Below are 27,313 nucleotides of genomic sequence, written 5' to 3' on the forward strand. Positions count from 1 at the left end.
GTGAGGCCACACTAGTGCAGAGTAGAGTGGGACAATCCCCTCCCTCAACCAGCTGGTGATGCTTTGCCAGATGCCCCCCTGGACACAGTTGGCCCTCCTGGCTGCCAGGGCACTGCTGATTCACATTCAAATTGCCACCGACCAGGACCCTCAGGTTCCTTTCTACAGCACTTCTCTCCAGCCTCTTGTTCCCCGTCTATACACACAACCAGGGTTGCCCCATCCCAGGTGCAGAATCCAACACTTGGCCTTGTTAAACTTCATATGACTAGTGATTGCCCATCCCTCTGATTCGTTCATGTCTCTCTATGCAGCTCCTCTGCCTTTAAGGGAGCCAATAGTTCCTCTCAAGTTAGTATCATCATCAAACTTATTTAGTATCCTTTTGAGTCCTGCATCCAAGTGCTTTATGAAGACATTGAAGAGAACTGGGCCTATGTGTAACTCTACCGGTGACCAGCTGCTAGCTTGATGTAACTCCATTTACTATATAACCCTTTGGGCTCCACCCCTCAGCCAGTTTAACTTCAACTCTATAATAAGTGAGGAAAACAGGAAGATGCTAATATAGCATTTTACAGATTTGAATATTTTTGAATTCTGCAACAATTCAGATCCAGGATTCCAGTCAAAGTTTTCTGGTACATCAAATTTAACCAATTAGTACCCCCAGTTTTCCCCTGCCCAAGAAATTCGCAAATGAGAAAGTAAGGTGAAGACAATGACAGTTTATTAGGGAAAATTGTACCTGTCTGATAATGTTGTATGAATACGTATCACAGCTTTATTTCCTCCTGGACATGTACACATCATTAATACTAATCTCCTAAAATACTCAACTGGACCGGATCAACTTGTGAACAGGTCCTAAACCTCCAAGTAGAATCAATTTGATTGTAGTCTGATCTAATTAATGTAAAGACATTTAATAAAACAGTATCTGGCTTAAGCAAACATAAGCCATGGAACTCAGCTCAAACCTAGCTCACCATCACGGCATATGGGGAAGCAGAAGTTCTGCTGGGAAGAAGTGGTGGGAAAGGGGAAGTGGTGAGTTTTGACTGTAGAACGAGACACCATGAGGAAGGTAAAGAGCAAGTCAGCCCTACGACTGTGGTCCTTATTTTATGGTCAACATTGTTTGCAGCACTGTTCCAATAAGCTGGAAATGGAGTCTTTCCTCACTGATTGTCCTTTCTTTTACAAATATTGGTTTTTCCCTCTTCACTATTCTGTATTTTACTGCTTTGTGTATGTACCAGAAGCAATGCCAAATGCAACTTGCACAAAACAGCCATCTCCAAGCATCTGGGGATGAGTCTTAGAACCAAAACTACATTCTTACATACATTTATTTCTCTAAAATAAAGGTGTGGGGTTAAACTACTGAACCTCACATGATCAAGTGAAAGATCTGTACATTTCTGCTGCATAGGTGAGGAATGATTTGTACTTAAATGTAACTGTTGCTCTACTTCCTCTTCCAGGCTTTCATTTGTTTAAGCCATCTTTGATTAATTCAATTTAAAACAAAAAAGTAAACATTTTGCTTCCTTGAAAGGTTTTGTTATTTTTGTTTAGGAGAAAAAAATAGGATAAATAAAAACCCTCTTTCATACTGACCTATAAGAAGGAAACCAATACCTAAGAAATACCCATTTCAAGCGAAATAAGCCATAAAACTCTTTAAAAGATAGTGTTTACATATATAAATGCACCCTGCTTGTCAAAATATTTATACAAAAATTAAGACAATTGTTAATTCTTGAGTGTTACAAACATAAAAATGTCACCTGTTTTCCAAGTCAGTTCAGCCAAGACTTACTTCAGATCACTTATATTACTGAACATCCCTGAAAACTTTTAACTTAGTAAACTAACAAATCACAGTGGAGTTTCAACTCAGACAACTGGCAATGCAGATGCAAGTCTGAAGTTAAACTGAATCAGCAAGTGAACAATGAGCAAATCATTTGAAACTTAAAAAAAAAATATTGCAGCCACATAGCTTGCAGAAATATCCCCTTGATATATGTAATTTTTATTAGGCTAGCTCTTCAAATTTTCACTCACAGTAATGCTGTATATGTGCTTAATATGCTAGAACATGTAACAAGTAGTCTCCATTTTCAGGGAAAGTGTGAATAAATTTAAATTCTCCCTTTTGAGCCAACACTTGTCATAAGACAGTACTTGCTATGCAAACTGGATGACAGCTGATTTTTTTCCAGTTAGTGTGAGGTTTCATAATCAGTTCTGTCATAGGCATCAACCATTCATTCATTCAATCATAAAAATGTGACTTACTAGAAAAAGAAAAATAGAGTCTAAAGGCACAGAATCACATAGCTGCTCTAGTAGGAGTCTGTAAACAGAGAATTGTTTGAATTTAGGAAATCCAAATCTAGGAAAGTAAAAAGGCATCTGAAGCAGGCTTTTATCTAGCCAACTTCCTTAAAGACCCAAAGGGTTTTGAGGTCTACAAAGTATGCACTAAAATACCGTATTTCAAAAAGCAATAAGGCAAATAGTATACTCATTATTCAGAAAAGTTACAATGGTAGTGTAGGCATATACAGTATAACTTAGTTACAATTCGTGGTACTGTTTCTACTACATAGTGCTATAACTGTTTCCTTTCTACATAACTGGAGATTAAACCTGGGTTCCAGGTGAACACAAACCCATCCTTGTACCGCCATCTACCACTGGCAATAGCTCTTCAGCAGCATCTGCTCTGCTGCCTGGGTCACGTTCATGCTGAGGGAAGTCCACAACTCAGAGACTAAACACTGTCATACTTGTGAAGAGCTTCTTCTAGCTTTTGTGTCACTTTTTGAAAAAAGAGTATTTGCTGTTGCAAGAAATGCTGCATCTGTGATTTAAAGTCCCTCACACGAATTTTGTGGAAATGATTAATTTCTGCAAGGGTTGCAAAGGAAATAATGTTACAGCGTTCCTGAATGCCCTCAGCTTTTTGGAGCTCCATCTTCCCCTCTTCCACGTGCCGCTTACTCTCCTTTACTTTGGTAAGGGCTCCTGCATAAAGAACAAAACGAAACAGTTGAAGGGTGAGGACCATGTAGACTTGACTACTGAACTTTAACAAGTAATTTAATAACAACACGGATTTGTATAAGGCTTATTCTCATTGTATTTATATGTGTACATACCTATGTGTACATATACGTGTACGTATGTGAATGAAAAAGGAATAAAAGCTTTTTCATGTAAGAAAAATCACAGACCAGTGGATCCTCTTTAAAAAGCAAAATACAACAGTTTTTAAGGCTCAAGCATGGAAAAGTTAGTAAAACATGCCTATTTTACAACCTTAAAAATCACATGATGTCCTTCAGAGAATAACTGAGAGATATACCAGTAGTGAGAATAAGTGAAAGCACTAGAAAACTTGTCAGATCAATTTAAGCCTACATAAACCCCAGAGAAATATCCTCATTAAGGCTTTATGAAATATCAGTTTTACCAATCTTTGTGAAATGTCAAAAGCAGATCTTAATACACAAAATCTTGACAAGACATGTTTTTGCTTTTACACTACAGATGCTTCAATTATTGAGTACTAGAGAACTAGTGGTTTATTCCAAAGTCACAGATGCCCAGTTAGACCTTACATAGCATTGTAAAACTAGTAGAAAAACAGAGTAAAAGAACTGATGGTACCTCTTCTCCAAATAGCTAATTAAAGCACATACATCCTACAAAAGCAAAATATCACCCAAAACAGACACACCCAAAGCAGACTCATAAAATGACAGAATATCAAGATATGCCTTAAGACATTCATATTCTTGGACTCAATTTCCCATAGAGCAACTTCTTTGCCTTAAATATTATGTGTGTATTTTATTCATACAACTAAAATTAATCAGATCAGTACAGCTTTTATCTTCTCACTAGATGCTTGTTCCTTTAAATATTTGTAATGTCTTAACTCTCCTTTCAGATTACACTTCTTGCATGTGACTACAGTTCACGGACAGGGCTCCCTTCTTGCCTCAAAGAAGAGCTTTTATGTACCCCCTGCACTGACACTTGCCAGAAAGCTAATGGAGAAACCTCTCTGCCTGTAAATTCCAGAGGTAAAACCCTTCACTCTATCTGCTGAGGGAGCAGGTTTGTCTTCTTGTCAGCCTGAACCCACACATGGCAAACACCATTGAACAGTTACAATGCAGTTTGTAAGCACTGTTTGTCTTCCTGTGCCTGTCTGAAAACCATTTTAAATGTGCCTCTTGCTGGTGCCCTGACACATCCCTGCAATTCAGGTCTGGAGCATGACTGTGCATGGATGTGTCTGTGTTCGCCGTGTACACAGCAGGCTGGGAGGCGACTGGGGAGCATGGCTGCTGCTCATTACATTTTACTCAGGTGCTCCTCACATTCCCCAGCCTGCTGTGGCCCATTCCCTGACCATCTCCAACCCTCACCAGGCAGACAGGTAGAATAGAGGGTACACTCTTACAGGAAGCAAGTTAAAATATCAGATGATTTCGCAGCCTTGGGTAAAAAGAGTTTGCTGCATTTGAGAAACTGAATAGGGGTTATGTCTTGCATTATAGATAAAATGTGGAATTCCTAAAATGAGAGAAGCCTGCATGACTTTTCTCTGTTCAGCTTCTAACAACAACTTGTTAACTGTTGTGGGAGTGGGGGAAGGTGGAGACTGTTTTTAATTGCAAACACTGAGAAAATACTTTCACTGTTATCAGTACTTCTCTGCTCTTAAAATCATATTTTTCTGCTTAACTTGCACTTGGGCTATGCTGTACATGGCATCTCCTGTCTGCAGTCCTGGTACGAGCTCTCCAGCGTGTGCATAAGAAACTCCCCTCTGGTATGATGTGGCTGCAGAAAGACATTTCTTTTTTAAACCGTGGCAGGGAGGTTATTAACAAGCTAAGCACAGACCACAGGCTGCATGGCTGAGGACACATATTCAGGTGGCAGAGGTCACACGCTGAGTCTGATGTGCTAAAGAACTGGCTGAAGGCCAAGGACAGTGTCTGTCTCTGGGGGCTGCAGGGTGGTGGCAAGGTTCCATACCTTCCTGGATCCCACTGCATGTCTATGTGGCTAAAAGCTTGGCACTGGTTTGACCACATCATCTTCAGCCTGGCCCAAAAAAACATCACTGAAAAATCTTCTTCATATGCAGTGGTGCCAGCAGTGGGACTGTGCCAAAAGATCTGCATTTTGTCCTCTCAGGAGTGAGGAATCTGTGAGGTAGGGCACGATCTGAAAAACATTTAATCCCTTCTCCTGTAAAAAGAATGCTTCTTTTAACAAAGTTAACCAGGCTTAGCAAAAAGTTTTTCTATGCTCTGCGGGCACGACAGGAATCCATGCACGGCTGCAAAACCCTGAAATTTGGGACTTACTGGAAGCCAGATGGAGCTGGTTAAATAAACATGACAACTCTTCAGCTGTGATGTGGGAAACAGCTTTAGACGTTATTTCTAGAATGACCAAACTGGAAGAAAAATACTTTTACAGCATCAGCACCTGAAAGCATAACTAAGTTCTGGTGCATGTATAATCTTCAAATTATTTTACATTAATAAAAAACATACATCACCAAACACTAAAGCCTTCCAGATTAGATAAATTTTGTATTTTTTTGCCATTAAAGAAAAGGAAGATTTATAACTAGGGAAGGAATCCAAAGGGAAAAGTTACAGTCATTAACAATGTTCTCTTAATGCATACGGATTCATACTGGTCCTGTAATGGAATTTCCTTTAAAACCTGGACAGATTACAACCAGATATCAGCAATATATGACAAAATTGATACATATATGTAAGTATAAAATTGCTTGGGTTTTATTTTGAAATGCCTTTAAATGAAGTGCTTAATTATTGGTAAAACAACTAATCTTAAAATAACTTAATAGAGAGAAAATTTTATCTTGTTTTTGGACAGTAAAAGAATCCTCTCTAAACACACAGAAAAAAAAAAGCATCTGTGTGCTTTATTTTAAGAAGCAAATAATCATTTGTCTTCAAATGTTATATTTAAGTTGGTCAGCATATACTGAAGTTTGCAAGACTTAGTTTAGCAAATTGTAGGAAAAAAGTGTTACTAGTTCAAATGGCTTTGCAAGCAGCTTTAGTAACAAAACACACCCAAATTTTCTCCAAACACCTTTCCATAATCTACTTTTCCTGTATTTGAATCCCTGTGAACAAAACTCTGAGCTGGAACAGAGATTCATTGATGTGGAGGGTTCAATAATCCATGCAGGTTTCTAGCGGTGAATTGGAAGAGAAGAACAGCATGAAGGAATTGGGGACTGGAAAGCAGCTCTTTGTGTGAAAAGAAGGGCCTTGCGCAGAGATGCCTTGGTAGGGGATGGTAACCTCTAATGGCTCCCAGCCCACAACTCCCAGCCTGCTGCACTACAGGCTGTACACCATGAAATCCCCCACCTCCATCCTCCCTAACTGATCCATCACACTCCACGCCTAATCCAGAACCTCACAGCCCGCAGGCTGCTGAGGCGAGCAAGACCCCCAGTCTAAAAGTACACCTGCAGAAACTTCTCCTGCTTCTGATTTTAATTGTGTGAATACCTAGTATTGGTTTGGACAAACAGAAAAAGCCAGATGTAGGTAAAAAAAAAAAAAAAAAAGGTAGAATTATGGCAGTCCCAGAAAAGACTAACAAATTTTAGGAAAAAGAAACAGAAGGAGCCACATCCTAATGCATATTAGCTCAAGCAAGACTCCTGCTGAGTACATGCCTGGGAGAAATATCTGCCAATGCACTATTCCCAAAGGGATGGAATACATAAAAATAAATTCTTGGGGATTTTTAAGATCCGGATGTACAGATTCTGTAAAGTCCTGCCCATGCATTTAATGCTTCTGGTCTAAGGAAAAGACCTTCTGTCAAGAGTCATGTCCAAGTGATCACGACTAACTTTCAAACAGGGAAAAGGGCCTGGATCAAAGATGCTGCAAAAAGCTGTGCTACATCTATTTCTGTTCTTAAAGGTGGGGAAAAGCATATGTGAATGCTGTTTTTCACTACCCAAAGCCTTACAGTGATGCTCACTGAATGCAGCTAAAGGCTTAAGAGAAATTCACACGTTTCAGTGCTTGTTTTGAAGTATGAGATTAGACAACACAAGATGATATAAACATGTTTAACAAGGAAAATTTGTGCTACCAAAACTGGTGCTAGTGTATTGTGCTAGCAGTCAGGAAAACAGGGAGAATGTAGAGTTTCTGATAGAAATAAATACTTTCAAGCATAAAACACACTATACAAACAGCAACTTAAATGGGTATTGAGGAGTTATGAGAAAAAAAAGAAGTTTATTGAGTAAGCTGCTTATGCAAATATAAGGTTGCAACAAGGCAGGAGAAGTTATATACATTCAGAAAAAAAAAAATAAAAATCCTGAACCTGAGAGAACTCAGATTTGAGTCAAAATACATTTTCACACCACCTGCAGTTTTATTACAGTAATAAACGCTTTGAAATTTGTGGTTGAGAGTCAACTAAGAGAACTAAGAGTGTGTTTGGATCCATACACTGACTCTCCCTGCACACAATAAGTAACGTGTACTCCTGTAAACCTATGCTGATGTACATGTGGCCCCAGGTGCTCCACTTGCATGACCTGAGCACCCTGCCAGCAGCCAGCCCCACACTGGTTCTTCTTGCTTGCTATGTACATGACACAAGTCCCAATTGCAGTCTGCAATGTGACCAGAAGGCAAAAGTTTTGGGGCTCAGCTCTTGCAGACTGCAGTCAAGACTGCTCTTCACTGAACTCCTCAATCTCAGCAGAAGGCAGGCCTGCCCTGTGCCTGCCAGCATATGCAATCAGGAGCCAAAGAGCAGCAGCACCTGCTGAGAGTACAGTCAACAGGCTTCATTTGTGTGAGAGTAAGAAGACCAAAGCCGAGATGGTTCCCTGAAAGGGCTGCACAGTTAGGGTCAGAAAACACTGTGATCTTTTAAGAAACACTCAAGATTGACTTCATCTTTCTACTATCAGCAAGCTACAAGATAACATTTACTTCGTTACTTACTAGAAAGTAGAACAACTTCCATTACCACATCATTCACTTGTTCATCGTATTAATGGTCTAATAGTATGAATGATGCGTCCTTCAAAGCACACTAATGAAGTGAGAGCTTTGAACTTGTCTAATAACTCACTTTGCTTTACTTTTATTACAAGACATTGTTCTAACCTGAACACCATCTCTAATGGGAAGGGAAAAAACATATTCATGATGCTGCTTTCATAAAAGGATGTAAAACCAGATAATGTAACTAGAAATTCTTTTTCCTTACCTAATGATAAGATCATTTAACTACAGCTCTTTGCTTAAAGATTTGAAAAAGCTACCCAGGGGTAGCTCACATGCATGGAAACATCTCTCACCCAGAAGACTGCTGCCAGAACATGTCGGTCTACAGGGTTGTCCCTCTACCCCAGATCTAGCAAAGATGTTGTTATGAGATGTCTCAAATGACTAATCCAACAAAAAAATGCAATTGGCCTGGAGGGGAGAGAGACGGCTTGGTTTTATCAATGGCCTGGCTATGTGACCCAGCTCAGCCCAGGGCTACAATCATTAGCTTCAAGGGAAGTTGCAGAAGCATTGCATGAGGTTACATATAATGTGAAATCCTACTCCAAAAAAAGCCCTCAAACTTCCCCCTCTCAATTCACAGTGAAATAGTGTGTAACAGAACAGAGATTTTGCTACACTGACAGATTATTTTCTTAAGAATGCTCTGAGCACTGATTAACAAAAGAAGCCTACACTAAGATTCTGCAAATTCTTTACATTTTCTGGCCAAGATTTATAATGGAAAGCAGCATAATAGGAATTTGCCTGAAATTAAAACCAGAAGACTTTTCCAGTAGAGACTGAACTGTATAAAAGAAATGTCCCAGGGAAAAGTTACTAATGTTGAAATGAGTTGCTCCTTTAAAACCTGGGGTTTTTTTCCAGTTTTACACTGAAAAAAGCAAGTCACCTTCAACACCAAAGGCAAAATTCTGAAGCCACCTGCTCTTTCAGTAAGTGTCAACACAACACAGTTTTCAAAAACAGTCTTTCAAATTAAAAGATGCTATTTTTCTCCTTAAGGATGCAAACCCACTTTAATAACATTCTCTTTTCCAAAGTGAAATGTTAGAAATATAAAAATCAAATACACTGAACTGCAATTACTTTAGCATTACAGGGGTTTTTGTAGGTACATAAAAATGGCTATAATGCTTATGGGATCTTCAGCCTAACAATAGTTTTTTGTTGCACATTGCTCAAAAAAAGCCCAAAAAAACATAATACTATCCTGTAAATCTAGGCTTTTAAATTACAGTACTGTGCTGACATCTAGGTTAACACTGCCTGACTGCAGGATTATTAACACTAGATAGAATTATTTGTTCTTCCAGTTACCCTATAGAAAAGCTCATTGAAAGCTGACAGAGACGAATTATTCAGTTCAAAATGAAGTCACTTTTTAATCTACACAACTCAGAGATCACACACAAATAAAACAGCCTTGCTACAGATTTCAGAAACTTAACTAACTGTAACCTCATGTGATGGTTTTAACATATAAATTGATTTAATTAATATATAACTGATTAACAATGGTGTTAGATTGCAGTGTCAAACGTCAATTTTACAGAACTGCCAGGGTTAATGGACACTATACATGTCTAACTAATATTTTTTAAAAATTTAAATAATGTGATTATTAAGACCTGTTAGACTCATTGAGCATACATCAGCCAGTTAGTGTACACACACATAGGAAGAACATACACAGGAAGAACATACATGGCCAATTTATTTCTTCAAACCTACAAGGACTCTAATCATACCAGTGCATGGTCAGAGACTCCAAAATGATCACATTATTGAAAAGCTATTTAAATTCCCACGCTGTCAATGTCCATTTCAGTTCCAGAGTCCCCAGAGGAATCTACAAGCTTTGGTGTGCAGCACCTCCAGTACAAATGTCTTCCTGGGCCATGCTACACCACACTGCTGTATGAGCTCACGCCATAGTTTGCCTTTGGAAGAGTTCATAAAAGGAGATGAGAGTATGATGGTAAAATAAATGAAAGAAACATTACAGAATTACCAGTTTATTACATCTACTGCCGCACATAACGCCATTAACAAAATTAAAAGAAAACCCCACAGTGTTAGGTAACCGCACACAAAAAAAACATGCAAGATGAGATGCAAGCTTTCCATTCAAATTGTGAATGCAGCGATTTAAAACTAACGCTGTCTTTTGATGTATTGTACACCAACAGTTTTTTAAGCAAACAAATGACCTTATCTTAGTCAGTAAAGCATGTTTAAGCTGTGTTCATGAAGAGTTTTGACTTTACAAGTACGTACAGTGATGTCTGAAAGGAGGCCCACCAGGAACAATTTGATCTTAAAATCCATCTAAACTATGTATATTGCTGTTTTCTATCACAAATATAGCATTTTGCACCATAGCCTGAGAGGCAAGCACTAACTAATGCTGCTTTTGCCCAATTCTAAGGCACTCTGTACTTTTTGGCACTCACATGTACCATTTAAGGAGTTTTTCTTTGGCTTCAGCAAGGACAGAAAAGAATAAAACATAAACTAGGTTGGTCAGCAGAAATGCAGTACATTTGCCCATTAGAAAGCTAGTCATGTTTTTCAGGAATACACTTGAAAATTTAAATAATTGCAATTTGCAGAAGTACCAAGATGAAACCTTTCAGAAATTTTTTAGTACTTCTCACTAGTTTACATCTAAATGGGGCATCAAACAAGCTTTTAACACATTTTCCAGAATAGGAGTTGGTCTATTACAGTTCAGTTGTCACAGGTTCTGAAGACTAGTTTTTCCCAGTTAGGATGCTAATTACAGGTGTTTTTTGGTAAAAGATGCTACAGACTTAAGAGCTTTAGTAAATGCCCTGTTCAGTTCATAGTGCTGACTTCAAGACAACAACCATCAGCAATTATGCTATGCATGCATGATAGAGATTTTCAGTAGAACTGGTTAACAACAAATGAACAGAAATGTCTCCTCCTCTCTAGAATGCACGTAAGCGTCATTATATTGAATGGTGACTTTCAAAGTTTTTGTAAGATTCATGGGATGTGTGTGAACAGGGGAAGACACTGCATATCAACATCCATACACCATTACTGAGAGGAGCAAGTATAAATGCAAGTTCTGCTGACTCTTACTTCTTTACTGGGGCACAACAAAACACCTGCTTTTGGATGTTAACGCTAAAAGGAAAGCAAAGAATGAACACAATTTATGGTGTTTGCTTCTCCATAATTATCTGCTTAGCTCCACTACTGTCCTAAGATGAGCAAATACAACATGCATAGACAATTTAGCAAATTTATAGGAAAAGAGTCAGGATCAAAATGAAATGCAGACACTGGTTCACTTTTTCTTAGTACCCTTTAATTGCTCTCTCTTAGAAATGTGAATGCTGCAGTTTCTGTGTAGGGACAAAAAGAAGTACAACTCTTATTGCATAAAAAAAAATACTCAAGGTAAATCATCATTAATGTAACCAATTAAAAATGTTATATAATACAAATGCAGAACACATGAACATTATAATAATATCATGCATATCCATATTATATAAAAAATTAGCTTCTTCAGTATACTGCCAGTAAGCCAGCATAGCTATTCACTCATATAGATTCAAAATCATAAAAATAATAAAAATAATTCAAAAATCATAAAAATTCTAAAAAAATTAGAATAGTAAATTGCATGGGACAACAAAGTAATGAAAACTCCAAATCACAGGATGAATCTGCTTTTCATATTATTAATGAATGAACTGCAGGTAGGCATGAAAAGGGTAGTTTTGTTCATTATAATTACAGAAGTACCCATGATGTGTACGTACTTAAAACAAAGGCTGAAAACATCACAATTCTTCCTGCTCTGCTACAATAACCCAAAGCCACTGGCAAGAACTGAACAGATTGTTTAATTTTTATTTTTTTTTTCATTTTATTTTAATCCTCACAGCCTTCATGAAAGAAGCAAAGTAGACTGCACAGAAAGCATGTGCCATTTGTTTGCTCTAATCTGCTGATAAGATTCATGTTTTGGGGGCTCAGCCAAAGGTAATTTCATTTTTTTCAATTCGAATTTTCAAATCTGTGCTATTTGAACCACACAAATTAAAATACATAAGTACCAGCTGGATATGTTTATACAGTCTGCACACATTAACTTGGCATTTCAACTGTTCAAACAAAGTCTAACAATGAACTCATGGAAAGATGCTGGAAAGGCTGAAACATGTCCTTGTTTCAAAGGTGATTTGCAAAACAGTCAGAGAGCTTATTTGTGTTTGATAATGCTAACAAAGAACTGGAAGAGCTATGGGAGCTTCTTTCCATTTTTAGTCTACCTATTTCTGTGTTCCCTATTTGGATGGAATGAGCCTACCAATTCTCGTCTCCTCTGTTTGGATAGAAGCCCTTTCAGCCAGACCAGGAGCCCTCTGATCTTCAAGAGAACCATCTCACTATCTTCATATACTTCAACCCCAAAGGTATTACACGGTTTCTGAAACAAAATTACTTCCTCTTCCTACAATATAACTTTTAATTCTTCAGTGTCTACACTGCTACTCCCTAGTTGCCCACAGGGTTTTTCCAGTAGACAAGGCCTTATTGCCTGCAGTGAGCAAGTACCTGGGAGCACAGAAGAGACAGAAGTACACTGCCTGTGGTCAAACCTACAGGTCTGAGCTCTGACTAAAACTTCTCCAGTCTGTTGGCACAAAGAGGGTAGACTGCACAGACTTTCCAGTCTGCAGTAACACATGCAGCTTCTCCCATAGGAGGAACAGTTATACTCTTTCTTTGCTACCAGTTGGTTTTAAAAAAGAAACTACTGGTGTTTTATCAGCTATGAAATGTCTCTCTGTCACTGAATGTGTTTGATATCAGGCTATCAGGTTTCAAAAGGTAATAGGAAAGGAAAACATCATGACAGCATAAATCTTGCTCCCTTAGAAAGCTATAGAGATTGCAGAAAAGTGAAAAAGAATCACAGTTAAAAAAGATCCATGCATCTTTTGGACAGACAGGGCATACCAGTCCTTTTTTTTCCTGTTCCTGTTTAATCTCCTTTAAGTAAGGCTGTTACTCAATTTTAGTCTTGCTTACTCCTGTCCTCTGATTAAGGAAGATGCAAATTTATAGAATTTCTAAATGTGAAGATTCTTTCACATTTTAGCTATCTAAACATCTCCATTTCCTTGAGGTTACCTTCAAATACTGGCAGGCAATACTGGATGATGCAGCAGCAAGCAGACAATGCTACATCACCACTGTAACAGCTATGGGGAGGCTGACAGGGTAAAAAATACAAGCCATTCTGGAGCAGAACATCCTTTCTCACCAAAGTCCTTATACAGAGGAAGTGCATCTACCCATCTCTTTTTACTGTTGTAAGGGTCATCTGGCTAGGATTACATACCCAGCTCCTACCCAGTACCTACCTGGGCTGAACCCCATGCAAAGTATATGCATCTGAGAGACAGAGGAAGGGAAAAAAACCCCAAAGGTGAATAAAATGAAAAACAGGGATGGAAAAAATATGTCTGCATAACAAATTGAAGAGATTAGGAAGTAAGCATGAGAGAAAAGCACTGCATTTACACTGTGATATAAAATTTTAGGTGTCAATATTAACCAGTCTGATTTATTCATGAACACACATACCACTCCTTCCCCCTGAAGGGGTGCGGGCGAAGGAGAGGAAGCTGAAAATGTTACAGAGAGTTCCAGGATTCAGTGCTCTTTGGATTTTTGTGACGCTTGAAATTTTGATGCATTTACAGCCATATAGATTTTTCACCTACAAATTTCTAAGATATTCTAAAAACACAGCACATTCTTCAAAGCCAGTGTCTAGAATTAAGTTTCCTTCAATAAGACCACTTGCCTTATTTTACTTTTCACAGTGAAGAAGAAAAAGGTCACTCAGATATTTTTAAAAATAATTCCCTTAAATCCTGGCATGCAGAGGAAATGGAATCGCTGCCTACATCTTTAGAAATATTTAGACCACTTTCTGAGATCTGTTTTGCAAAAATCATAACCAGAAGTTTGCAAACGTTAGGGAAAGAAGAAATCTGGAAGGCAGAGATAAAGCAGCACGTTAGTCAGTATTGCTTCCACTTTCAGGAAAGACAAGAGGCTAATTATAGTAATTCCTCAAACAAAACTTGAAAGAAAAATCCCAAATGCCCCCAACTTCTCTACTCTCACTAAGCAAATATGAAGACAAGCATGACAAGCCAGAGTACTAGCATATCCTATCTGCAACTCTCAAAAGTGCACAAATTTTCTGAACCTGAACTTGCATGGGCCTGCAGTGAGCATTTGTTTTGAAGATTACTGAAGTAGGAAGATCTCATCAGTTGAGTGAAACTCTAGCAATTAATATGTAGAAATTATTTCATCAAGAATGCCTAGGGAATTTCCACTAATAGACCTTAAAAACATAAAAAAGAAGGTATTATTACAAAGGAAGTTGGGAAGCTGCTTTTCTTCTCAAAATGAAAACAACTGAATCCAGTATTTCTTGAAAGATATACCAGCTTTGCAATAGAAAATTACAAAAATGCAGCTTAGCTTTTGAGCCTATGGAACTTAATATCCCTCTTCTGCAAATGTTTTGCCAGGGGCTAAATAAACTGGGTACAAGTATATCTGTCTGACATATTTGTATATTCCATTCCAAAAAAACCACCAGTATGCACAGGAATATTTTCAAGCAAGCACTCTGGAAGCATTTACCTATGGGGGGGTGAGGGCTGGACTCATAAAAATATCTGGGTATTTAGAAGCTTGAGACACCACTCTGCCATCAGCTACCATACAGATGTCAGTCTTCCCCTAATGACTTAGTTTTCCAAACAAAACCTATAAAACAACTAGTTGTTTGTAAGGGATGTCTGCCTTGGTACTGATATGCTCTATGCCACCTTCAGTGTGGCTCTCAAATCAATTATTTCCAGACAGAAATGTAGGGTTTCCAACTTGGCACATTCTTTGCTGTAGGACTCAATCCAATGAATCTTCAGACCTGGGCTGAGGCACATACGAAACAAGGTAAGGTCTCTCACAAAGCATTGACCAGTTGATCCTCAACTGGCACGTGGTACAGGAATGTTTAAATCCTTCCTCTGTCACTCCTGAAGCAGGAAATTTAATTCTTCCTTTCCTACAGAAAATTCCTTCAACACTGGGTACTCAAGATGAAAGAGACAAAGGAATCTTTTAATATCTCCTACTGAAGCTACTTCCATTTCATGAAATACTAGCAATATTAATAAGATAATAAACAGTTTGAAAATATTTCCAGAGTCCATTGGTTCGTAAGTTTTACACAAATTACACAAATAAGATCATGTGTGATGTCCTCAGCACAGAAGACAGAAAGACCTGAATCCCAGAGCAATTAAAAGCACAACAGTTAACACATTTTCTCGCTAACATGCAGACAAAGCAACAGCACGGCTTACATGGCTTTGGTGCATAATTCTAGGGAAAAAGACAAAGCCCACATGGAGGGAAACTTTTGCCTCTGTGATTCTTTTTGCAGAAGTTGCAGAAATTTTTAACAAAACCCCAGACATGGAGACTTCTCAATCCAAACCACATTTTCAAACCACATTCAGCAGCTGTTCAACAAGCTGCAGTAGAGCAAAGCCATAACAAGACAACTCAGTTAAACATTCTATGCACAGACATAGGCATGCTTTGGGTACAGCTGCCTTTGTTTTTCAGTCCTTCTCAGGTCTATGGGAATATGACCTCGTGTAATGGTTTGAGATCCCCAAAATCCAATTCTCAAGTCCAAGCCCCCCTCCCACATCTCAGCCCAGTGTGAGATGGGTTTTCCAGACACCACACAAGACTCACAATGGGGGGGAAGGGATTATATTACAATGACTTTTCACATAAATATTACAATACATTACACACACAATCTCAACTATCTCTACCATGATGAAGCAGTATTTACAATGGATCACATCTCTCCTCTCTCCAAATAAAAGTCCAGGAAGGAAGAAGGAAGAGATCCTTTCCACTCTCAGAGCAGCAGTCTCTCCAGGGTAGCAGTCTATCTCTCTCTCTTTCATGCAGCAGCTGTAGCTGGATCACTTTTCATTACACACGAGGGGGATCTCCAAGCCCCTCTCGACCCTTCGACTCTAAGCGAGGGTCTTTTTCTTCCATGGGCTGTGTTCACCAGGACAAAGGTCACTTCACCACATCATATCAACGAAGTGCAGAAGCCTTCGTGACGGTCCCTATCCTCAAGGGATTCAAATTCCCTTACAGAGCTCCTGTGCTCTGATCTCAGAGCAGTGAGGGGGATCGAAGCCCTCCTCCGCATTCCTTCAGCCGTCCTGGTCCAGCTCCGGGAAGCCTGAGCTTCTCAGTTCCTCTCTCTGCAGTGCATGCTGCATTTTCGGACTTCTATCTGGTAGGAGTCCACCCCCTCCACTTAAGAGGGGTCTCAAAAGGGTTTTGGGGGGTCTGGTTTCAGTTCTTACCCCAAACTCTGTCTCTGCAGGGTTTAGTCCTGCTCTCTGTCTCTCCATTAGAGATCTCTGTGTCTTCCTTGGCTGCATGCTGTCTCTGTTGCTTCTCTCTTATCTCTTGGTTCTCTGTCACTGCCCTCCGTAGGCTGCTGCTTCTGCCACTGCTCCTGCTGTTGCTTACAGTGGGAAAAAACTCCCAGCTTCTCAGTCACAGTCCTCAGTCCAGTTTAACACTGTTTTTGAGTTTCTATGACCCCAGCCGGGGACTGGGGGGCCGTGGCCATGGCCCCCCAGAGGGGCTCTTGCCCCTTCAGCTCGTGGCTTTCACAACATGGCCACTCTCCAACTACAACTACAACCACCTTCTTTTCCAGTCTGGGTGATATGTTTATATTTTGCAGAAGCGCTCATTGGCTCGACCCCAAGGGTAACCACCCCCTGAGGGGTTTACCATTTTATAACTTCAGGGGGAAAACCGGTTTTTCCCCCACCACACCTCAGTTTTTATCTGAAGTGGACAATATATCTGCACTTCATAGGGGGAAAAAAAAGGAGCACTACTCCCAACTTCAGAGTTCATCCTTTTAAAGGGATGGCCATCTAAGCAATGTATCAATCAAGCTGCTCCTGCTTCTACATTTTATAAAGCCACTTTGGTGTCATTTTCCTGCTCAATGAGGTTGTACACTAGAAAATAAAATGCACTTTGAAGAAAGACACATCAAGTGTATTTTTCAGATGATCTATTATCACCAACAGATATTTATATAGACTATAGAGACAGCATTATTTCTCAAAACTGGCAGCCATCCCAGACAATAAATTTAAAAGAAAGCTTTTATGTTGTAAGAACAACACATGGTTCATAATTTCATCTGAAGTTTACAGATCGAAATTGAAAAGTTGTACCTTGTTAAAAGTAACTCTTAAAAATAATAAACCGGCAATATACTGTGTGCAAAAAACAACAACTCTCAGTTTTCCTCATGTTTGCTGTTTTGTAACAGGAACAACAACAACAAAGATACAACCCAGCTCTAGCCCTGTTCCTATCATGAACCGGATACTCAAGAGATCAACCATTCAAGCATATGCCATCTTCGAATGGCTGGTAAGTACCATGGGTAATATTGTCTTGGAGGCAGTGCTAGCCCAGAGGTGCTGGAGCATTAGCAGCTTCATGCCTGACAGCCAGACATTTCTCCAAGCTGCTCCAGGGCAGTGCTATGGCCCTAAATCAACTCTACATACATCATGCTCATGCACTCCTCTAGCGAAAGTGTATTTACACGAACTTTCCCCAGTTCAACAGGGTAAACCTAACCAAAAAGCACAAATTCAAACTATAAAAGAAATAGGGATGGGTCCAGCATATACCTTATTATTCCCAGTCCTCTCTTCAAAGTCTCATCGCTAAAAATACTTCTGTGAAGAATTCCATATAGCCTTAAAGCTTGAGGATGTATTATTTAAATAGTATATATACTCTGATGGTTTTTCTACCTAATAAAAAATCTGTCCCTTTATTTTTTTCCAGAAGCTTAGAGATAATCCTACTAGTTGACAACTCACTTTAACATGCTCTGCTCCCAACACAAGGCATTTCCAAGGTGACCCTTCTCTCCAAATCAAAAATATTTGAAAGTTGTTATCAGAACCCTGCAGAGCAACTCCTCAAAGGTTAGACTGCACACTTCCCTTTTCTCTTCAAAATAATACTAAGCGTGTTCAAGTTTCCACTCACAGTTTTCAAGATTCGATAGCAAAATGGAAATCTGACAATTTTTACAAAAAGCTTATTTTCTTAAATAACAGCAAATTGTGCACTTCGTAGCAACTCTGTTTCCTCAGATGCTCCCAGCAGTAATGCATACTTCCGCAAGTCTGTCTTTTTGATCCACTGAAAAAGCTTTTCCAACCTTTTTATTGTCAAACTCAAGGTACTGCTCCAGATAAAAAATCCCTAGAAATGTCATGTACGGGCAAAAAGACTGGTTCACATGGGTGACAATTCACTCGGGATGCAGAACACCACTTATTAATCTCCAAAATAATTTTCAACAAAGCTCATGTATTTTGTCAGGTAACTTACAGATACCCATTTCTACAGAGCATATGTGATGTTTTCTTGGTGTCTCTTACAGCTCAAATCCCCACACCCTCCTGAACTTCGAGTTGAAAACTATAGGTAAGGAATAAAGCAGCTAAAAGAATGAAAAATGGACTTCATCTATGTGCAATGGTCAAGAATGTAGGATTATCAATACTTGAACAGCAGCATTTCCACATATATAGTGCTACAAACTTCTGTTTATTTGAAAAAGTGTCATTAGTTGCATAGCAGATTTTTTTTTCATTTTTGAGTTCTTTCTTTCTAATGGATCACAAAGCACCTTATAACCAAAAATCTGAACCTGAAAAGCGTGTTTCAGCTAGAAAGATGCTGAAAGGGTAATAGCTGAGCAACATCTGGCTATGACAATGAGGGCAAAGGTTGAACAACTCCAATTAAGAACCCTGTGGCAGACCATTATTCTTCCAAAGGCACCAAGAGAGTTTAATGCTTGGCCAAACAGAAAAACCCCAGCAGCTTTAAACATCTCATCAAACTCACACTGCAAAATGTACATACCTCCATGCACACCTCAAACACAGTGGTCAGTCAGAGGAGTGCCTGCATCATCAGATTAGTTCATACTTATTATCTACTAGATCAGAGATTTAAGATACTCAACATGCATCTGAGTAATAGATGTTTTCATACCACTTCATGATTTCCAAGGTTTGTAAGCAAGCCCTTTAATGTATCAGCAGTATCGGTAGATCTGGTTTCCTTCAGAGATACACAGTCAAATGGAGCAACCTCTGACCAGTAAAACTCCCAACTATGTCTAGACCTTTGGCACAGGACAAAAATTTTGTCATTGATGTGTTTTTTGTATTTTTAGCAATAGTTTACCTGAGTAAACACAGAAAGACTGAACCCAAGGCCTGCAAGCCATACACAGGGCAAATTCAGCCCCTGGTCCCTCCATCTGCTGTATATCACTGATACACAAAACTTAGAATCATTTCAGAAAATATGTAAGGGTGTTACCTTTCTGGACATGGATGATGTCTGGAAAGTTGGCCAAATGCCCCTGATAGAGCGCTAACAAATCCATCACAGGATCTAGGTCCTGACGAGGCTGATCTGCAAAGAGGTCCCCGATGGCATCATAGGCTTCTGCAGTGAAGGCTATGGCTTGGTTGAGGCCAGCTGAAAAGGCCTGCTGGTCCAGCTCAAACGCCTGACTGAGGCACTTAAAGGAATGCCCCACCTTCTGGTATTCCTTCTTGAAACCAGTGACTTGTTTGCGAGCAAACTCATTAGCCGTGTGATTAAGTTGTAGGGCACTCTCATCCATCTTCTTGGTGAAAGCTTTGAAGCCATCCACCTGGCTTTCCACCTCCTGCAAGTCCAGGCTGGCACCAGGGCCCGTGGGGACACTGATGGTCAGAAAAAAGTTGGCACCCACCATTTCATCCTTCTCAGCCTTGCGCTTGCCTTGCTTCCAAGCCTTCTCATCCGTGCTGGGACAGGTGAGGAAGTGCTGAAAGGCATCGCACTGAGCCAGCACGGGGTGGCTACACATGTGGTCCATCCACCAGGCCAGGCCTTTGCGGCGTTTGGAGATGAAGTCCTCCTCGAAGCGGCCAGTGGCTTGCTTCTCTGGCAGGTGGGGCACGGAGATGACGGGGAACTTCTCGGCCAGGCGCCCATAGAGCCAGTCAAAGTGCTTGTAGCGGCGGTGCACCTGCTGCCCAGTGTGGCTGGGCACCAGCTTGTAGGCGATGTAGCTCTTCATGCCCTTGAACTTGGTCTGCTTGGTGGGGTCCTCGATGGAGCACTGGAAAGGGTAGGGGTTTTCCTGCCACTCGGGACCCCGCGGACCCAGCACCACGCACAGCTTGTCCCCGTCCTTCACGAAGCCCGCCGCCTCGCCCAGCACGAAGGCCTCCCCGCCAGACTTGACGAAGGTGGAGAAGCGGTTCAGGTTCCGGCTCACCGTGGCCGAGCTCTTGGCGGCGCCGCCGCCGCCGGGCGGGTGCGGGTGTTCCGGGGGTGTCCCCCGCCCCGGGAGCCCAAGGACGGCTCGGAGCGAGTGGACAGGCGGTTACCGGCCCGGGGCACCGCCCGCCGCCTCGTAGTCGGGATAAGAGCTGCCCAGGGCGCCAGGCTCGTCGGCCACCGTGGAGCTGTCGTCCCAGTCGTCGTTCCCAGTCGTCATCGCTGCCCTGGCTGGGCTGGTAGGAGCCGCCGTAGGGCGGGAAGGGGTACCCGGCGGGGGGCGCCGGGAAGGGCTCGGGCGGGGGCTGCTGCGCCGCCGGCTTAAAGGAGGCGGGAGGCGGCAGCGGCTCGAAGCCGCCCACGGGGACGTTCGCGTAGCGGGCGGGCGGCGGCGGCTCCGCGGCGGGGCGCGGATCACCTGCACGTAGGAGGCCGGGAACAGCCCGCGGTCCCCACGGCTGTTCACACCCTCCAGCCATCCCTCGATGTCCTGCTCGCTGCACAGGCTCAGCACCTCGTGCTCCCGCAGCGAGATCTCACCGGGGTTCTCGACCTGAAGTCGTACAGCGCCCGCGCCCGTAGCGCCATCGCCGCTCCCCAGGGCGCTCCCGGCGCCGCCGGCCCCCCTCACCACGCGCTGCGCCGGCGGGGCTGCGGGCACCAGAGCAGCGCCGCCGCCGCCCTCGGGCTCCGCGTCCCGCCGGCGGGCTGCTCGCCTGCGCTGCGGCTCCCGCTCCCGGCACCGCTCCCGACTCCCACCCCCGGTGCCGGCGGCGGGCGCGGGGCCGGGCCGTCCCACGTCGCCAGTTGCGCTAATCCAGAGCCGAGCGGCAGGGCGGAGTAGCCGAGCGCAGAGCGGCCGCCCCGTTCGATGGGCCACGCCCCATGCCCCTTGCCGGCCGTGGGCCCGTGGGATGCGCCGGGAGGGTCCCGACACCCCTGGGAATCCCAGGATACCTGGGGCTGCTGGCTGTCCCGGGTTCCTGTCCGGTCTCCGCCGCTCCAACGCTACCGGTGCCTCCCGACCCCTCGAAGGCACGTCAGTTCTTCCCCGGGTCCGGCTGGGAAGCTCCCCGGAGACTGCGTTGGTTCTGGGGGCTGTCCTCCGGCTTGGCTGTTGCTTCCAAGGGAAAGGAATGTCAAGGTTGGTAAAGCGAACAATGCGGTCATGCTACCGATGTTTGTTTTCTGTGGAACAGCCTCAGTACCCCCACCCCGGTGCTTTTTTTCCCTGCGTGGTCGTTTCCGTTCAAAATTCCTGATGCACCTGGTCCTGTGTTGTCTAATCACATGGATCCCGTCCCATTAATCATCTTTTGAGCTCTCTCTGTATGCCTGGGTACACGTTTCTCTAAAGATTTCTACCTGTTAATGAGCAATTAGAAAGAAGTTCTTCAGAAGAGATGTGCAAGTTTGTGGGCCCCAGTTCTTCATGTTTTCATACCAGCATCCCAATGGATACACAGTTCTTGCTCATTTCTTTGGTGTAGTTTAGAGTGTATGTTACTTCTGAAATGTCTTTGTGTCAAATAATTTCATCTGGGGGTGATTCACTTGCTTTCTACAAGACCCACTGCTTCTTTTCCTTGCTGGTTTTAGTGTCTCATACCTGGAATTTACTTTTATTCACTTTTTTCTTTGGACCTTCATTGTTTCCAAAATTATGCATATTATAGTGCTCATATTATCACAGTGCGTTTCTGTTCCTGTTGCTCGGCTGGTCTGCTCAACATTTTTTGAATTTATCATCTCACCCCAGTCTAGCATAATAGCCCCAAATTCCCTTGTTGCTTAAATCTGGGAGTCTGTTTCAATTACCCAATACCAGTAGTGCGCAAAGAACCGCACAGTTCACCACACAACCAGCTGCTCAGTGGCCAGCCCAGTGGAACACGTTTGTGTTGCATCACCTGTGCTGCCATCTCCAAACCCAAGCACTAAATTTGCAGCAGCAAGTTTTCAGAGAGCAGTTCTCAATATCAACATCACTGCTAAGGCAAAAAGCAACAGTCCTCTCCTGAGAGAGAGCTGGCAGCTGGTAGAGACACCCTGACCTCGCCTTGTCATGGGCACCCATCTGCCTACCAGCAGGCTCTGAGGAGCTCCTCAAGCCCTGCATCAGCATCTGTCAGTGCTCTTAGAACTGCCAAAGCTCTATTTCTGTCAGTCAGTGTTCTGACCCTGCAGCCAGTGCACCATAAGTGTTTGCCTTCCACACAGGCCTGTGTCCCTTCTTCAAAATGCAGAGACTGCTGTGGCATCTGACCCACAGTCCACCAGGCTGCCCCTCACCCACGTAACCAGCCTAGAGCAAGGACTAAAACCCCAACAGGAGGTAGATGTGTGTCAGTTTAACCTTGGTCTTAGATTTTATCCCAAATTATGACTGCTACAGATCGAGGTAAGTGATTAGGGTTTTGTATTCCTTCCAAAGTTACTCCTAACATTGATCTGGACAATCTTATGCACTCTTGTGAATCCTCACAGGTTAAACTAACGAAGATTAGCTCCTAATCTGCCTTTTCTCTACCACTTATTGCTTTATATTTATTTGACTGCATATGATCCAACTGCCAAACTTTTCAGTCGTATTCATCTAAATGTCAATGTTGTTAATCAATAATATTGTTTTCTCTGAAAGTCTTTTTTTCACATGAAGTGAACAATACTAGATATGATGCTGACCTACTTGATTTGTTTTAAATAGACATATTTAGGATTTGCTTTCATTGGACAACCTGGAGTGACAAACAGGATACCTTGCCTGCAAAGCTGGTTCAGGAATTGGGATTTTGCTGCTCGAAGTGGTCATGCCAACAGTGCCTGCCAAGCTGTGGTTATCACAGCCAGAGCAAGACAAAGGGACAACTTTGAGCTGGGCACTTGCCTTACTTTCTTGGGTCTGGTGGTGGAGGTGGCAGCTGTTCTGCTTCCCCCTGCTCCCTTCAGGGCATTTGACCTGATATTTCCTAGTAAGTACTGGCTCAGTGTTTATATCTCAAACAAACAGAAGCAAACATTTCAAGTCCAACAGGGACAAAAGGTACTACCAGGAGAATTTGAAGGCATAAGGTCTAGGAAGCAAATGAGAACAATATTTCTTAATTTTTCTTAATTTTTAATTTCTTAATATTTGTAAAATAAATATGTGTAATTTTTTAAAGTAGTTATTCTCTAAGACCTTCTAGTTTTATCTCAAGACTTAAACAAAAATTATGTGAAATTGGGTCATGGTTTTTCTGGCACTAATGCCATCAGTAAGGCAAAATTAAGAAAGGAGGAAGTGTGCTCTGTTATTTCCCTAGTGGACAAAACTGCAAAGAAAATTTTGAACAATAACAAGGTTGCCATTGATGTTTTCCATCCTTTCCCAGCAGTGAGCCAACTCTCATTACCACTGTGTTCAGGCACTCCATTTTTAAAACACCAGTGATTATTTTCAAGAAAACCTGTGTGCAGAATTAGAAGCCACCCTAACAATAATTTTTAAAGTGTTTCAAGAAACCGGCTTCTTAGGCCCTCAATAACCATCTACAGTGCCAAGCAGAAGAGCTGGATTGATTGAGCTTTGTTTCTTGTTGTTCTTGGACTAGGAGAGACAAGTATTTCAAAGTAAGAATAGCACATAGTGACTTAGAGCATTTTAATTGCACAAAGCATGTATCTCAGTGCTTTGCTTTGTCAGGAAATCTTGCCATCTTCATTGGGAATCAAATTTTCAGGGGCAAAATGAATGTTATTCTGATCCTATTGAGACTAATATCCTATGATTCCATGAAAATGTCTATTATTTAATATGTTCCTAGGGATCTGTAATTCAGGGGGGTGAAGCCGAAAGCCATAATAAAGCCAAATGGCTACCAAAGATTATATATCTCATTGGATATCAGTTAAGTGTCTCAAGACCCTGAGACCCTTGAGAATATATGCTACAAGAGGTTTTTGAAAGCAGTATGATTTTTTTTGCTGATCAGGTGTAGAGACTTAAAATAAAAAGTTTGGGAACATTGTTTGGGAAATGTATAGATTTAAGCTATCTTGAACTAGAAAAAAGTGAATGAGTAGAGGCTCTGAAATTTAAAAATAATGGAAGTTTATATCACCTTGAGTCACTTTTTCTTGAAGGTGTCAAAAATTTCCTTCTGTATTTTATTACTTTTCTTTTATGCTATTGCTTTCCTATTTTACTAAGAAAAGCAAAGTGATTTTCCATGAGAGAAGATCAAGCTGTGGTGGCATTTTGTTTATGATGATAGCCTTTAATGGACCTTGGAAAACCCATGTGTCTGGATATGGAACAATACTCAAGTAGGAAACACACTGAATAGTGCTTTGTGCAAGGAAATGGCTACAAATAGAATAATTTCCATCACTATAATTTCTAAGAGCAAATTCAGTGAAATGCTTACTCAGTATGTAATTTTTTGGGTTATTTTTTTGCTATTTGTGTTCTATCTGTAGCAGGTGGTACTATTTCATCATAACTAGAGATGACTGTAATTTTTTAAAACATAGAGATGGATAATAAATTTCCCTTAATAGGAGAACAAACTGTTTTTCTTCCATTTTTACATTGTTTGTCACAGGAATGTCACAGTTCATGGTGCCTGGCAGGGCTGCCACTAGAGGGCATGAAATTATTTTAAACACTGATTTTAAACACAAAATTATTTAAATAGTTGCTAAAACTAAAAAGCTAAAAGCAAGGAGAGACTTTGAACTAGGAAAGCAGTGAAGAAAATGCAATAAATTTGACAAATATGGTATTTTTTCCAGTTTCTGAAAGATCAAATATTATTTAAATGTTTCGTAAAATCATACTAGAAAACATGAAACAGGTATGAGAAATTAAGACACTTTATAGTGTGGTATAAAGTGAAATCTAGGAAAAGATGCAGTGGGATTTAGGGGAAACCAAAATATTTTTCAATCATGAGCATGAATTAAGGAGAAATGTGCGTTGCTTTTTTCAAGCCAGGCTGTGTAAAATTAGAGATAATTAATCAGAAACACTGACATTTTTTGCTTGGCCTTTGCAGTATATATTAGCTGTTTCATCTCTAGTCTGTGTAATAGATGGCTGTTACTCAGATATTCTCAACCCTCTATTTAATATTGCTTGGAATGCACGTCTGTCTGTTTTCTGTCTGAAGAGGTAATGTTTCAAAACCATCTACGGATGCTGTCAAGATAAATCCATTATGTATGCAGTTCTCCTTGCTGTAGCAGTGGGGATATGTGCTAAACAGACGTTCTGAGAGTCTTTCAAGGTTATGGGCGAATGGGCCAGTGTCAACTACCTGTCCCTTGGCATGCACACAGGCAGAATTTACCTGCTGAATGTAAAGGCAGAGACAGCAAAAGAGGATGCACGAGCCTGCTGTACTTCAGCCCAAGCTTCCCAAATCCCTGATGGATAATCTTAATCTTATATATTTCAATCCAGTACCCTTAAATGATAACAAATATTTTATAAAAAGCAAGACTGTGACCTAATTGGGTAGCTAATAAGGAAATCCAGATGAGGCCATCATTATACCTGTGTGCTGTATAAATATGGCATGAAAGTAGTTATCCCAGCAATAAACCCATTGTATAGGATGAATAAGGTATGGTATAGCAAGAATGAAAAATTGAGCATTCAGTCATTTCCTGCATGCAAGTGTCTCTGTCCTCACTCAGGACAGAAAAATTGCAGAGAGGACCTCCTTAGCAGGCTCTATGCCTATGTTAATGCTGGGGTTTGTCATGGGAAAATAAATATGCTGGGTTGTAGAAATCCATGGCAGTTGGGTTCTTTGGGCTGAAGAAGCTTAAGTCAACCCTGAAGTTTCTCTGGCCCTGTGTGGGGAGGTGCCTGGCAGAGGCTGGTCTCAGAGCAAAGGACTAGTCCCTGGCAGCTCCTCAGTTACACCTGCCAATTGATCAGGATAGACAAGCCTTGACACTTCTTTATGTGTGTATGAGTTTTTGTTGTCCATCATTGAACCTTACCAGAGTAACTTCTCAGTCTCAGACTGGAAACCAAGGACAAGTGCTCACTAACAGGCAATCGGTTTCGAGGGCACTTTGACCATCAAAGGATCTTTCATTTTCTCAGAGCTTGTGTTTAAGCTAAGACTGTGCATTCTGCTAGCAGGAGGCAGTGACATTTACCTTAACATTAATTAACATTAGTGTTCAGGTGAAAAATTTAGCTCATGTTGTTGCTGGAGGACATAGAATACAGAAAGGATGGCCAAGGAGTTATTCATTTTGTCTGTGTCAGCTCAAGAAATTAAGAGTTCTTAGAAGCTCAATGGCTGAAAAGTGACACTAAGTTACTTTATTTTAGCCTCTGGGTTTTGCTGGTTTTTTTGGTGAATATGGAGGCCTGCAAAGATTGAGGTGGTGAGAAAGGTTCTTGCTTGCTCTGGGCTGTGTATTTGTGAGAATGTGAATGGTATGAATGGACTATGACAGGTGTTTCCTTTTTGAATGCTTGTTTTGGGAGGGATTTCAACGCAGAGACATTCTGGGTGTCCCATACCATTAGTGAAATTAGAGATTTTAATTTCCTGATAGAAACAGTGTCAGAACCTGCCTCTGGTTGTTCTGTATGCATTTAGAAGAAGGTTTTTTTAGCTACCCAGAAATACAGAACTGTGTTCATATAA

General features: G+C 41.3%; 1 protein-coding gene across 1 annotated transcript; it reads right to left on the bottom strand.

Annotated features, from left to right (window-relative positions):
• Positions 1–564: 564 nt before the first annotated feature.
• Positions 565–21,245, bottom strand: SNX18 (sorting nexin 18). The gene is given in 7 exon segments (XM_018077330.2): positions 565–3,039; positions 19,704–20,717; positions 20,720–20,765; positions 20,767–20,862; positions 20,864–21,055; positions 21,058–21,209; positions 21,212–21,245. Coding segments are annotated over 7 exon segments (1,788 nt in total). The 3' UTR covers positions 565–2,785.
• Positions 21,246–27,313: the final 6,068 nt, after the last annotated feature.

This window comes from Manacus vitellinus, unplaced genomic scaffold, assembly GCF_001715985.3.
Source record: "Manacus vitellinus isolate BGI_N305 unplaced genomic scaffold, ASM171598v3 scaffold_36_pilon, whole genome shotgun sequence".
In the NCBI taxonomy this organism is placed as follows: domain Eukaryota; kingdom Metazoa; phylum Chordata; class Aves; order Passeriformes; family Pipridae; genus Manacus; species Manacus vitellinus.